Below are 12599 nucleotides of genomic sequence, written 5' to 3'. Positions count from 1 at the left end.
AGTCTCACGGATCGGCGATAGCCCCAACACCGCTCCCAGCTCCTCAAAAGAGAAAGTCTCGGTGCCGGCGTACTGAGTCTTTGGAACAGTATTAGGGGAATCATCGGCCAACAAATCTATATGTGGGCGATAGACAGATTCCCTAGGCGTCCTCGGGCGCTCCTGTGTTGCATCGACCCACCCACCGCCATATTTGGCGGCGTACCGCCCATCCCCACTGTCCCGGGCATCATCCCACCCACCCCCACCGTATTTGGCGGCGTACCGCCCATCCCCACTGCCCTGGGCATCATCCCACCCACCCCCGCCATATTTGCCGGCATACCGCCCATCCCCGCTGCCCCTGGCATCATCTCACTCATCTGACTCATCCAATTGAACATATTGTAGAATATTTGGGGAGTCATTCCCGCCATTTGGGGATTCATCCTCGCAAAGTTTCCCTCCGTTCCGGTGGGAATCGTGGGTGTGTTTCCTCCGCTCGTGGTGGGGGAGTTCCTATTGTACTCCATTTTAGTAGAAATGAAATTTGTAGATTTAGAGAGAGAAACTTGTCAACACAAGTGGTGTGAATGAAATGAAGTTCAACGAGCCCTATTTATAGAGTTTTTAAAAAATATAAAAAAAATTTAAGACCTGGACGTCCGACCGTCGCCACTACGGCGGACGTCCGCCCGCCCGTGGGGTTGACGGGCGAGGCCATCCGACGGGCATATGGGACGGGCGTGGGCGCCCTTCCCCTTCACTACGGCGGACGTCCGGTTGGACGTCGGCGACGTCCTACCGCGACGTCCGTCATTGGAGACGCTCTTAACCCTATATCTTTGATCAAAAGTCCTCAGCCTCAAAAATGGTTTTTTGCGTTTTGTACTCTTTCAATCCTACAAATAAATTATATTTATAAAAATATTAAAATCATCCAACTAAAAGTTTTCATAGTTTAAGCTTTGATACCGTTGTTTTTCTTTTCAACCCACCTCTGAATTAACAAGGTATAACTAATCTATTTCTTTACTATTCATCACTAATATATTGTTATTTCAAGTTTAATTTCAACTTATTGTCAAATGGTGGTTAAACATAATATGCTACTCCATTGCAAGTGAGCTATAATAGTCCCTTTCATTTTTCAAGAGTAAAAGCAAAAGGCATTGTTGTTCTAAGTCAGTATGAGCTTGAGATCATAGACATGTATTAAGGCTTAATTTTATAGGATATGTTAAAGCTTTTTTTGATGAACTTAAATAAACTCGTGGGTGGGGGTAAATGGAGTTTGGAGAGTGCCTACTTTCTTTAACAAGTAGGATCAAGTTGAAATGAATAACAAAATGGTTCATGTAATCTATATCTTACTTTGTATCTCTTGTCTCTTTAGTTATCTATTTAAATATTATATCTATGATCTCTTTAGTTATCTATTTATATGTATTTTATAATTATGGGATTAAAAAAGTCTCATCACTTCACTGTTATGCTGAGATGTACTGTATAATGTTTTGGTGATTAGTTTGAGCCGCCAGCATGCACATTTTTTCAGCTACACTACAAAAGGGTAACAAACATAAAATGGTGCCATTTTTTGGTTGGACAGGAATGAGTAGGAATAGAGGGCTATGGGGTGAAACGGTGAACAAATCCATACAAACACTATCTCCACCTTTGCTATGATTCTGAACTCACTTAAACTTAGCAATAATAAGAGAGTGGTGGTGGTTGTGGCTCCCACATTGTGTTGCTAGTATGAATTTTCTAACTCACATATATTGAACTGAATCTCTGCTTCCTTTGTCAAAGAACTGATTTTTTTTTTGACATGATTTAGAGTAGAACAAATTTAGAAACTGAATTATCTATGAGGTAATGATATGGAATAATGGAATATGGAATGAGATCGTGATTGTCCGATACTAGTATTTGTTTTGATATGTGACGAATACACATTTCACCGATAGGATCACAATAACAGAGAATGAAGAAATTAGTTCGAATTTTAAAACCAAGATCTGCCTACTAATGGAGTTATTTGCTTGGGACACTAGCCTCATATAGATAGATGTTTACGGCTTAATTACAAGTCTTTCATACCAAATTGGACCGTAGCTTTGCTTATGCAAAACTTTACTCAAATTTGACATCTCTATGTTCTGATAATTAGTCACTTATTTGGACTAGTTGAATTTGACACACCATAATATTTGTGTGTTAAAATAAAAGTGCATGTCTAATACTCATCATTTTTAATGTTGTTTTTCTAGTGGATGTCTTTGGAAAATTTTCAATCAGTTGCTGATTTTTGGTTTTGGTTTTGCAGAAGTATATACTATATAGCAAGAGGAGATTCTGAAGTATCTGACCAAGTGATGAATATATAAAAATAGTGATATGGGCATGGACAAAAAGAACTCTGGTTTATTGGAGTGGAGACTCTGGAGATGGAGAAAGTTAGGACTATATTCATGTATAAGTAGATGGGGTATCTTTTATTTAAATTATAGTGTAGGTTGAGTAGAAATTAATTATCATTGCTTAGTATTTTATTAATAGCATTTGTGTATATGATATAATTGTAATTAATGGAAAATATTGAATTTTGGAGCATGATAAAAAGTAAAAATGTGATAGTTATTAGTAAGTATTTAAAAAAAATGAATTTTGAATTGAATTCTAATTCAATTCCAAATTCTTTATTTTGAGTTATCAAACAAAGAATTTAGAATTATAATGCAATTCTATACCAAATTATCCAAATTTTAATTCTTAAAAGAATATAAAGTTTGCACGCACTATATTTTCAATATCCTTACCTTTAATTTAAAATTTCATGGACAAAATCTTTTGAGTATAAACATGATCTAATCATCAATTTCATAGACTTTGTAATTTGAATTATTATTAGTTATTTGAAAAAACATAAAATCCAATTAAAACATACCTAAATAAAATACATCTTAACTTAACTTTTTATTTTTATATTTCTTTTATAGATACATTAGTTTTTATTCTAATATTTTCTTTATAGATATATTTGATTGTAATACATATTTTAACTTAATTTTTTAGTACATGATCACTTGTTTTCGGATTTCAAATAAAATATTAGGTTTGCTAAATTTGATTGCATATTTTTATTTTAAAAAAGACATTGAATGAAACAATAAATAAAACCGTATAGCATATCAATAAATTAATTTTTTAAATATTATTATTTTTTTAAATAATATTATTTTTTATTAAATTTTAGCACCGGCTAATTTATATTTCTGGTTCCGTCCCTGCATCCACAAAATACCTTCCAGATCTGAGGTTTTAGGGAACACGGTGGCTGGGAATCCATCCACGAAGGGCCTTACACCTCAGCAGTTTCAGGAACCACAGTGGACATTAAATCACACATCTCCCACGAGTATGTGGGGATTGGAGATAGACGAGTCGCAATAGGAGTTAGGATCGACTCCTCCGAGGTGTCGAAGGTCCACTCTGGCGTCAGATTTGAACGGGGAAGAGGTGGCAACCGGTTAGGGTTTCCGATCGAATCTCGACCAGAGATGGAGGTTTGTAGTATATATTTCAAATTTAGCATTTCTGTATATACAACAAATGAAAGAAGCATTTCAGATTGCAAACAAAACATTACTTGAACAAATCCAGATTATAACAAAGAAATTCCAGATTGTTCATCATCATTCCAGATTACTTGAAGTTGAATATACAAACAAAAATTACAACAACAAAGAAACAAAATCAAAACTTCACAACACTACCTAACTTCTGTATGGCTCGATATTCTCATTGATTGATGCCAAAATCAAGCCTAACCTGTCACTTTCAGTCTCGCCCAATGACGTCGAAGAAGTCCCAGCGACATCATCTTCATTGATTGGTTCGCAGCACTTGAAAAAAGTGTAATCTTTTCACTCACAAACAAAGTAAAGCTTCCCCCTTGTAGTTTTGCCATAGATTTTCACGATTCAAAGTGAAGCAAATTTCTTGCAATTGCAACATTCGCCGGACCCTCTGTTGTAGGTCGAACGCTCCATAGCAGACGAACTTGAGCCACTTTAATAACTAAGGTTTTTCGTTTTTGGGCAGCGCTGAAAGAGGAAGAAAGTGAATAACAAATAAAAGTGGGAAACTTGGTTTGGAGAATGAATGCATCTTCTATTTACTTTATTGTCCACGAAAAATAGTCATATTTTGCCATTTTGGAATGTTCACAAAAAATAGTTTCATTTCTATAATGAAAAGTTTTCCTCTCAACTTTACCCATTATTTCTTCACTCTCTCATATTTACCCATTTTTTCTCCATATCTCTCTTACTGTACCTATTTTTTCTCCTTCTATCTTACTTTACCTACTTCTCATTAAAACTCGTCCCGCAATAAATGATGCTATTTTTTGTGAGGGAGTAATTTTTGTTTTTGAAATATTTAAAAATTATAATCAAAATGCTTAATTGGATCAAAATCAACTTAAAAGATGTTGACCGTCTGTTCTAGACTGAACCCCGCCTGAGTTTAAATGTGTGGGATGCAATAATTCAAAACATAATGTTTGGGACCGAAATCGTAAAATCTTTATATGATTAGGACCACATTTTGTCCTTACTCTATTAAAAATTATGAATAATATCATGCGTACTTATGTACTACTATATATTAATCAATCGTGTTTGTTTAATTTAATATCAAAGTCATTCATCGTGTTTCACTTGTACTAAAGTTTTCCAAACTGGTATCCGTGAATATCTGACCTGAAATTTTTGAGTATCCAAACCTGAAAAATCTAAAATCTCATACCCAATCCCATTTCACAATCATATCCAATCCCGATTTCCAGAAAACGAAAATGTTCTTCCTTTTTTTTCATATTCTCATGTCCCAAGAGGGAGAGCTGAAATTATTCATGGAAAATATAAATCTATGTGGCATCGTTTTTTCAATTTAATACTCAACACATCATCATTGCGATGGCCGGGAATTAACATTGTGGGAAATTCACACCATCCACAAAGTTGGTGATTTTATAGACCAAATTAATAGATCGTGGGAAATACCATATTTTTCTCAAAGTTGGTGATATTTCTATTTATGAAAAGTTATCTCAATTTTTTTACCCACATACATCAAGTTATTTACAACTTATACCACAATTCAAACATTAATAATTAATAACAGTGCGAGTCTCGCTAATTTAACTACTCTCTCCTCTTCTCTCTTATTTTACCAATTTTCTCTTAATTCTCATGTCATAACACATACCCGTATTTTTATAGGAGTGAGAGGGTATAAAAATTTGTTAAAAAACCACACTTATACTAACAAGTATAGATCGTCAATAAATCTGACCAGTCGTTTACACCATTATTTAGTATTCACCATATCACTAACGATTGTACGATGAAACAGAGTCAGAAATCTGACAACTTCACAGACTCGAACAAGAAGATGAAAAAACGCTACACTTTTTCAAGTTTCTACAAAGGTTCCTCAAGCAAATACCAAACTGCGCCAAGAAATCGTCAACAAGAAAAACTTATCTATCCGCTGCGAAAACAAAGGAAAAAACTCGTACCCACACCAGACTGGTTTATAGCACGCCTTTCGAGTAATGCCAAAACACTAGTGAGACTTACAGTTCGTGATCACCTTCTTGTAACGCTAATTCGTCTTCCGAATCAAACAGTCTAAGAGGCGTGCTCACGAACAGCTCCTGCCGGAAAGTCTCTCCTAGCAATGCATAAGCAAAAGGGTATTCGCCATGCTCTAATTTCTGCAACCGTAAGAGGGAACGATTTAGAACACATAAACCAAAGAGTCTTTTTGTGAAAATAGAGATTGAAACGAGGCGTATTTTTGTTTCGTTGCATCATTATCATACGATGAGTTTTCACAATCTGGTAATTTTTTTGTCACAATGTGAAGTGCAAGCAACACAAGTCAGCCTACAATCAACCCAATACGACAGCAAGAAGCTTTCCGAATTCACAATAGGCGATGCTCAAATGAAATCTAAAAATATTTCTAGATGATGCATATCATCCATTAATCAGCAAACACTACATGGTATGACACTTTTTAAACGAGTTGTGTAACTGAGAAAAAAAATATAGAGAACTCCATATTCAATCCATGTTGTGGAACATATTTCGAAGAGCAATTAATGATTGAAAAAGGGTTTTCTTTTACTAACCATAAATTATCTATCCGACCCTGTGAACAGTTCAAATAGTCCGCAACAACCCTTCCATGATGTCGTTTGCACGGGACGAGGAGGGGGAACCAGCAAGGGCTGCAAAGACATCAAACGAGTGCAAAAAATAAGATAATTTTACCATAAAACAAAGTTGAATTTGCAAACACCGAAGAAAACAGAGACAGCACCTCTGTAACTCCTGAATCTTTTTCAAGATCCGTTCCGTTATCATGAGTAGCAATAGGAGCATTGTATGACAGACTTAACCTTTCACGAGTTTCTTCCACTGATGTCTTCAGATCAGAAGCCACCCCAACAGACTCAACAGATGGAGTGATTGCTTCTGCGTCATAGAAAGTTTCGGAACCTCCAACTTGCTCCTCAACAGAGCCCTTTTTCTCTCCACTTTCTTTAGATCCAGATGGGGAGCTTGTTTTCACTTTCAGACTTTCGCTCAACAATAAAACCTTATCCGAGACAACAGGTGGCACACAATCCACAACAGCCTCACTTGCCTCGCCAATAGAGATGGCAGGCACAGTATCAATCACAGCATGGCTACTCTTAACACCGTGAGACTCATCATCCGAGCTGCTTCTGCTGCTACTTCTTGAGCTCCCGGATGACCCTCCATCATATGATTTCCTCTCGGTTTCCTCGTGCTCAAACTTTTCAGCGAATTCTTCCCCATTCTTGAATTCTCTTTCGATTGGGACAGCGTTGTTCCCCTCAATTTTCACACCCTCCACCGGAGGAGCATTCTCCCTATTCTGGACCTTCTCCTCTTCGCCCTCGGTCAGAAGTTCATGGTGACTCGGGTTAGATGTGGTCGAGCTCGCCTCGCCTACGTCACTCTGCCTATCGTCTTCGTGCTTCACATCTAGCATATTCGAAATCATTCAATGCAGATAAGCAAATCCAAACCAAGACTATACATTCCAATTCAAACAATCAGAAATCTCACAACACAACCAATACAACTACGAATCAATTCCCAGATCACTTTCCCCAAAAACCATTTGCAGCATAAAAAAAAAATGCTCGCAAAACCCTTGGCATCAAATATCCCCAAATCATACAATTGAACGGCCACACTACAAATTGACACAGATTTATAGAGAAATCAATCCAAAAAACACAAATCAAGACCCACACACTAACTTTAACGCACATGGGACTGTGTGGCTTCAATTAAACAAATAAAAAAAATCTTTTTCGAAATAAAGCTCGGATTTTTATACCTTGAGTGGAAGCAGCAAGGGACGGATTGGGATTATTGCTGTTGGGCTGAGCTCCCTGCTTTTTCTTAGCAGCTTTTCGCTTCTTGGCGCCTGAAGGCATGGTTGTTTAGTTGGGAAAATTGATTGAGGGCTCGAATTAACGATTCTCTCTCTCACCGAATCGGAATCTCTATGGAGGTAGAGAGAGGGGGAGAGAGAGAGAGGTGTAGTGAGTTTGAAAATGGTGGAAAAAAATGGTAAAATAGTAGGATTGGTGGTGTGGGTTGGTTGGTTATGCAGAAAGAGAGAGAAAGAGTAATGTGGTGTCTCTGCGTTTTCATCGCATTTCAGCTAAATTTTGCACACCAAAATTAGGTTAATTGAAGATTTAAATCTTAATTAGTGTTTTTTATATAAAAAATTAACTTAAATAGATAAGATACAGAATCATTATGTAGGTGAAATTTGAACCAAAGATTCGTTTTTTGCTTCGTATGATTTTTTTAAGATTCAAATATTTGTACTTGAATGATTGGTGTATAAACATTTGCGATTGAATGATTGAAATTATGAGTTTTAGAGCTAAAAGAATTATCAATCATAAATTAATTAAGTTTCTATTGGAAGGATTTCAGTGATTATCTTGTAAAAATAGTTAAGGGATTATTATGAATAGTTAAAAGATAGAAAGGTGTTAATTATTAAAAGTTTCAAGTCATTCTGGTCATGAATGATAAATTTATAGATTAATGGACATCTTATCTTTTGGATCTTAAATAAATCCAACTATTTTTAAGGTAATCAAGCTTGATGGAAGAGGTCGATCACAATTTTTTGTTTTAAGGTAACATTGAATCAAATTCGATATAAAAGTTTTTGAAATATTACTACTATAATTTAGCTGAGGACGTTGTAGAGAATGGTAATATCAGTAATTCATAAAAATGGTGTTTTAAATAGGTTATGATAATATAATTGTGTTTTAACTCTTGCTTTATGGAGTATTATTATTATGATGATTCAAATGTTGCATGTGCAGATCATAATATGTTTTAGCTCAATCAATGGCATTCATCATCCACTAAAAAAAAGTCAAATTATATAACCCTAACTACAAAAGAAAAGGAAACATAGAGGGAATTGTTCGTATTCTTCAATTTGATTTTGTAAACATCACAATGAAATCAAATATTTTAACGTATGTATATATATAGGTGAACTATATCTTTGACACATGCACGTGGTTAGTCGAAACTATAGCAATATGCATGTTTGAATGAATTTTTGAATGTTTATAGAGTATAATAATATACTACTACTACAAGTCCACAACTGATGTACTCAGGTATAGACGGCCATCGTCTATCCAAACAGTAGTAGTATTTTTTATTTGACGAAGAAACTTTAATTTTTAAAGGCCGCGCGCATATTTATGGATTCAATTCAATTATTGCATTTATGGAATTGTTGACTTTTATTATTTGTATTTAGTAACAATGCATATATTCACATTCACATATATTGAATAGTTAGTGATTCAAATTGTTGACTTAGAAGACACCCTTATTTATCGAGGGCTTGCCACCATGGTCCATGGTAGAAGAGAGAGTCAGAGGCTCGAGTGAGTCGCGCCTAAGGCTCAAGGGCTGCTGAATTTTTACTCTTTCTGTTTCATTAAATATAAAATATTTACTTTTAGCACAAGATTTTATACATTATTGTATTTTGAGTAATAAATAGAGTATAAAGTAAGAGATCGAAAAAAATAAAAATGATTTTATTTATATTTCAAAAAACTTTTTGTTTTTAATGGGTTAATGCAATTAAAAAAAAAAAACTTTTATTTTTACTATGATAGAATGAATAATAAAGTTAGCAGTGCCTTCCTGGTGCAAAAGAAAACTTTCATTATCACTTTTGTTGTCTTCTTTCAAATCCAATTATTGTTGACCTTTTTAGGATAGCCCGCCAATGACACTTGAATTTTAATAACGGCACATTTTGAAATGAAGGAATAATGTAGTAGTCGAGTGCATTGTAATCATTTCCAAATTGGAGTGCTCTATATTTGCTTTTATGTGTACCTTAGAAAACCAGACATAGGAGTATTTAATTGCATTTGCATTTGCATTTTGTATATCTAATGATTTCGTCTTTAATTAAATCAATTTTAAATCACAATAGAGACATGATATTGATTATTGATATATACAACCTAAAACAGTAATGATCACCCAAATGGGATATCAATAAATAATAACGACCCAATCCCCAAAACATGTATGGTTACTGTGTCTGTCTCTATTTGATTTGAAAATGATAAGTGTCATGTTTGAGAATTCTTTATTTTGAATAATTTGTGGAGTATAATTTTATATTCGTGGTCGCTACATATTCTATAGATGTTCGATTAGGATATCTCTTCTCTTCGTCCCACCATGCTTGACACACTTCTTTTCCATAGTTATCTTAGAAAAATGATATTTTTTCCGTTTCTCATTTGTCTCATTTTTCTATATTGATTCACCTCATATTAATTGTTCCACTCCATTTTTACTATTTTTAGTAGTTGACTTCATATTCTATTAACTTATTTTCACTCATGTTTTAGAAAACTAATACCCCATGTCCCATTACAAATGAAGCATTTTTCTTTAGTGTTGTCTCATTAAAAATGAAGCATTTTCCTTTTTTTGATTGTCACATTAAAAATGAAAAATTTCTTAAAATGGACATAACATCATCTCTATTTGTTATCTTTCTTGCTTTATTCTCTCATCATTACATACAAAACAATACTACATAGAATTTTGTGCCGAAAAACAAATGTTTCATTTCTAATGGGACAAGGGAGTATATGAAACTAGGGCTCACATTCTACTAACTCTTTCAATCCATTTTTTTACATTACTTAAAAGTCCGTTCTGTGCCATGCCAAAGTGGGACACATATTAAGGGAGAGATTGAGTAATAAATATTTAAAATGGAGAAAAAGTATACTCCCTCCGTCCCATAGAAATTGGCCCTTTAGGGATGACACGAGTTTTAATGCGTAATTTGGTAAAGTAAGAGAGAATGAGAAAAAATAGTTGAAATTGTGTAATACGTAATTTGGTAAAGTAAGAGAGAATGAGAAAAAATAGTTGAAATTGTGTAGTGAATGTTGGGCCATAAATGCAAAAGTAAAAAAAGGAGAAAAATGTTACCATAAATGGATATGTGACTATTTGTATGGGACGGATGAAAAAGGAAAGCCAATTTCTATGGGACAGAGGGAGTAATAAGAAAGAATAATGTAGAGAAGACTCTTTTTATTCTTTCACTTACTTTACATTTTCCCACTATAAGTAAGGCACTTCAATTCAGATGTTGTTTTGCAAAAATGATATAAAATAGTTAGAATGGAGCGAAAGTAAAGTAAGCTAAAGAATAATGTATATACAAATCTCTTTCTATATTATTCTCTTTCTTACTTGACTTTCTCTTCACTTTAACTATTTATTATCATCTTCGCAAAACAACGACCGAAAAGAAACACCACACTTGTAATGGAACAGAGAGAGTATTTACTTAGTAATTTGTGAATGATTAGAGCATAGGCCCTTCACAAAGGGTCATTTTTTTATTTTTTAAAATTTTCATTCCAGCATTTTACCTAAGGACTTATTTCCCTGCGATGGAAGGAATTATCCCACTTTCCACTGCATTTCCACACCATCACTATTATGTTTTAATTTTTTTGCAATTCTATATTAAATTATCAAATTAATTAAATTATAATAAAAAATATAATATAATACATGAAATGAAATGAATTTTAAGTGATCCCAAATATATGACAACTTGTTAATTAATTAGATGAAAACCTAAATTAGGACCTCACCAATCTATAGTCCATTTTATTTAGGCATTCTAAAAAATTAATATTGTTTATTTAATAAATATAATTATTGGCCCACTAATAAGCCCAATAGAGTTAATAAAATTAGTTTAAATACAAATTAAGGTTATATTTTATCTTCTTCCACACCCAGCCACTTCTTTTTCCTCCAGCGTATTTTTTTTTAACCCGAATGTAATATATTATTCAATCAAATCCATTATGACTACATTGCGAATAAAAATTGGAAAGCAATTCTTCCTGTATCTCTCTTTCTTTGCTTCTTCTCAGCAAAATACAAAAAGTGAAGAATGGCCGATGATCGGCTCAACCCCCGCAATGGGTGGCCGATCATCGGCCAAGTGGGATCGCCTAGGACTGCCGTATCGGCCATATGGGAGGGGCGGTCAATCAACCCTTCTCCTATAGTGGAGGGTTGATGAGGTCCGATGGGAAGAGCCCTAGATCGGTCATTTCATTGCTAATTCTCTTAGCATACCAGTTGTGCCTTTTATTATTGACTTTTTTAAAACATTAATTACTAAATGAATAAATTGGAGAGCATCACCAAGCAGCGACGAAGCCACACTGGGGCCTTGGGGGGCCACTGGGCCCCCCAGCTATTGAAATTATTACCATATATTACATATATTCCTAACATTTATAGGTATGTTTGCTAGTTGAGTTGGTTTGATGTTCAGCCTCTCCTACCTGAAGTCAGCTGTTCGAATCTTGGTAACAACTTTTTTCTTCCTTTTTTTTAGTACAGCTGAATCTTGGCAACAACCTTTTTCTTAGTACTATTTATTTTATTTCCTCAAAAGAACTTATTTCAATTACTCTTAAATACTGATATATAAATACAATAATTTATTTATAGTCTATTTTTTAGTTTAATACTTTATTTATAGTATAGTAGTAGTAGTTATTTTTCTGGCTACTCTATTTTTTTAATACTTTAATTATGGTAATTATTTATTATTCTGGTCTATTTTTTAAGTTATTTTGAATGATAAATACTCCCTTCGTCCCAAGGAAGATGACTCATTTCTTGGACGGCACGGGAGTTTATGCAATTTTGTTTTGTGAAGTAGAGATAAAAGTAGTTATATTTTTAGTAATGAGTCATCTTGGTTGAGACAAACTAAAAAGGAAAGTGAGTCATCTATGGAAGGAGTTTGTAATTATTTTAAAACACAAATATACATTGCTAGTCTATTTTTTAAATCACAGATCTTTGATTATTTTAAAACATAAATTGATCAAAAAATACACAGAGCTTTACTGAAAGGCTACTGTAAGATTT

The 12599-nt window shown here is 34.2% G+C and overlaps 1 protein-coding gene across 1 annotated transcript; it reads right to left on the bottom strand.

The window, feature by feature from the left end:
* Positions 1-5310: 5310 nt before the first annotated feature.
* LOC125216619 (uncharacterized) lies at positions 5311-7739 on the bottom strand. The gene is made up of 4 exons (XM_048118371.2): positions 7435-7739; positions 6382-7073; positions 6191-6289; positions 5311-5770 (listed from the first exon to the last, which is right to left on the bottom strand). Exons 1-3 carry the CDS (start codon positions 7532-7534, stop codon positions 6197-6199), a joined length of 885 nt encoding a protein of 294 aa, XP_047974328.1. The 5' UTR covers positions 7535-7739; the 3' UTR covers positions 5311-5770; positions 6191-6196.
* Between the last annotated feature and the right edge of the window lie 4860 nt (positions 7740-12599).

Source organism: Salvia hispanica, chromosome 3 (genome assembly GCF_029641045.1).
Source record: "Salvia hispanica isolate PSC_SH4W2 chromosome 3, Shi_PSC_v1, whole genome shotgun sequence".
NCBI classification, from domain to species: domain Eukaryota; kingdom Viridiplantae; phylum Streptophyta; class Magnoliopsida; order Lamiales; family Lamiaceae; genus Salvia; species Salvia hispanica.
Note: the sequence above shows the minus strand (reverse complement) of the source record. Positions and strands in the feature narration are given on the sequence as shown.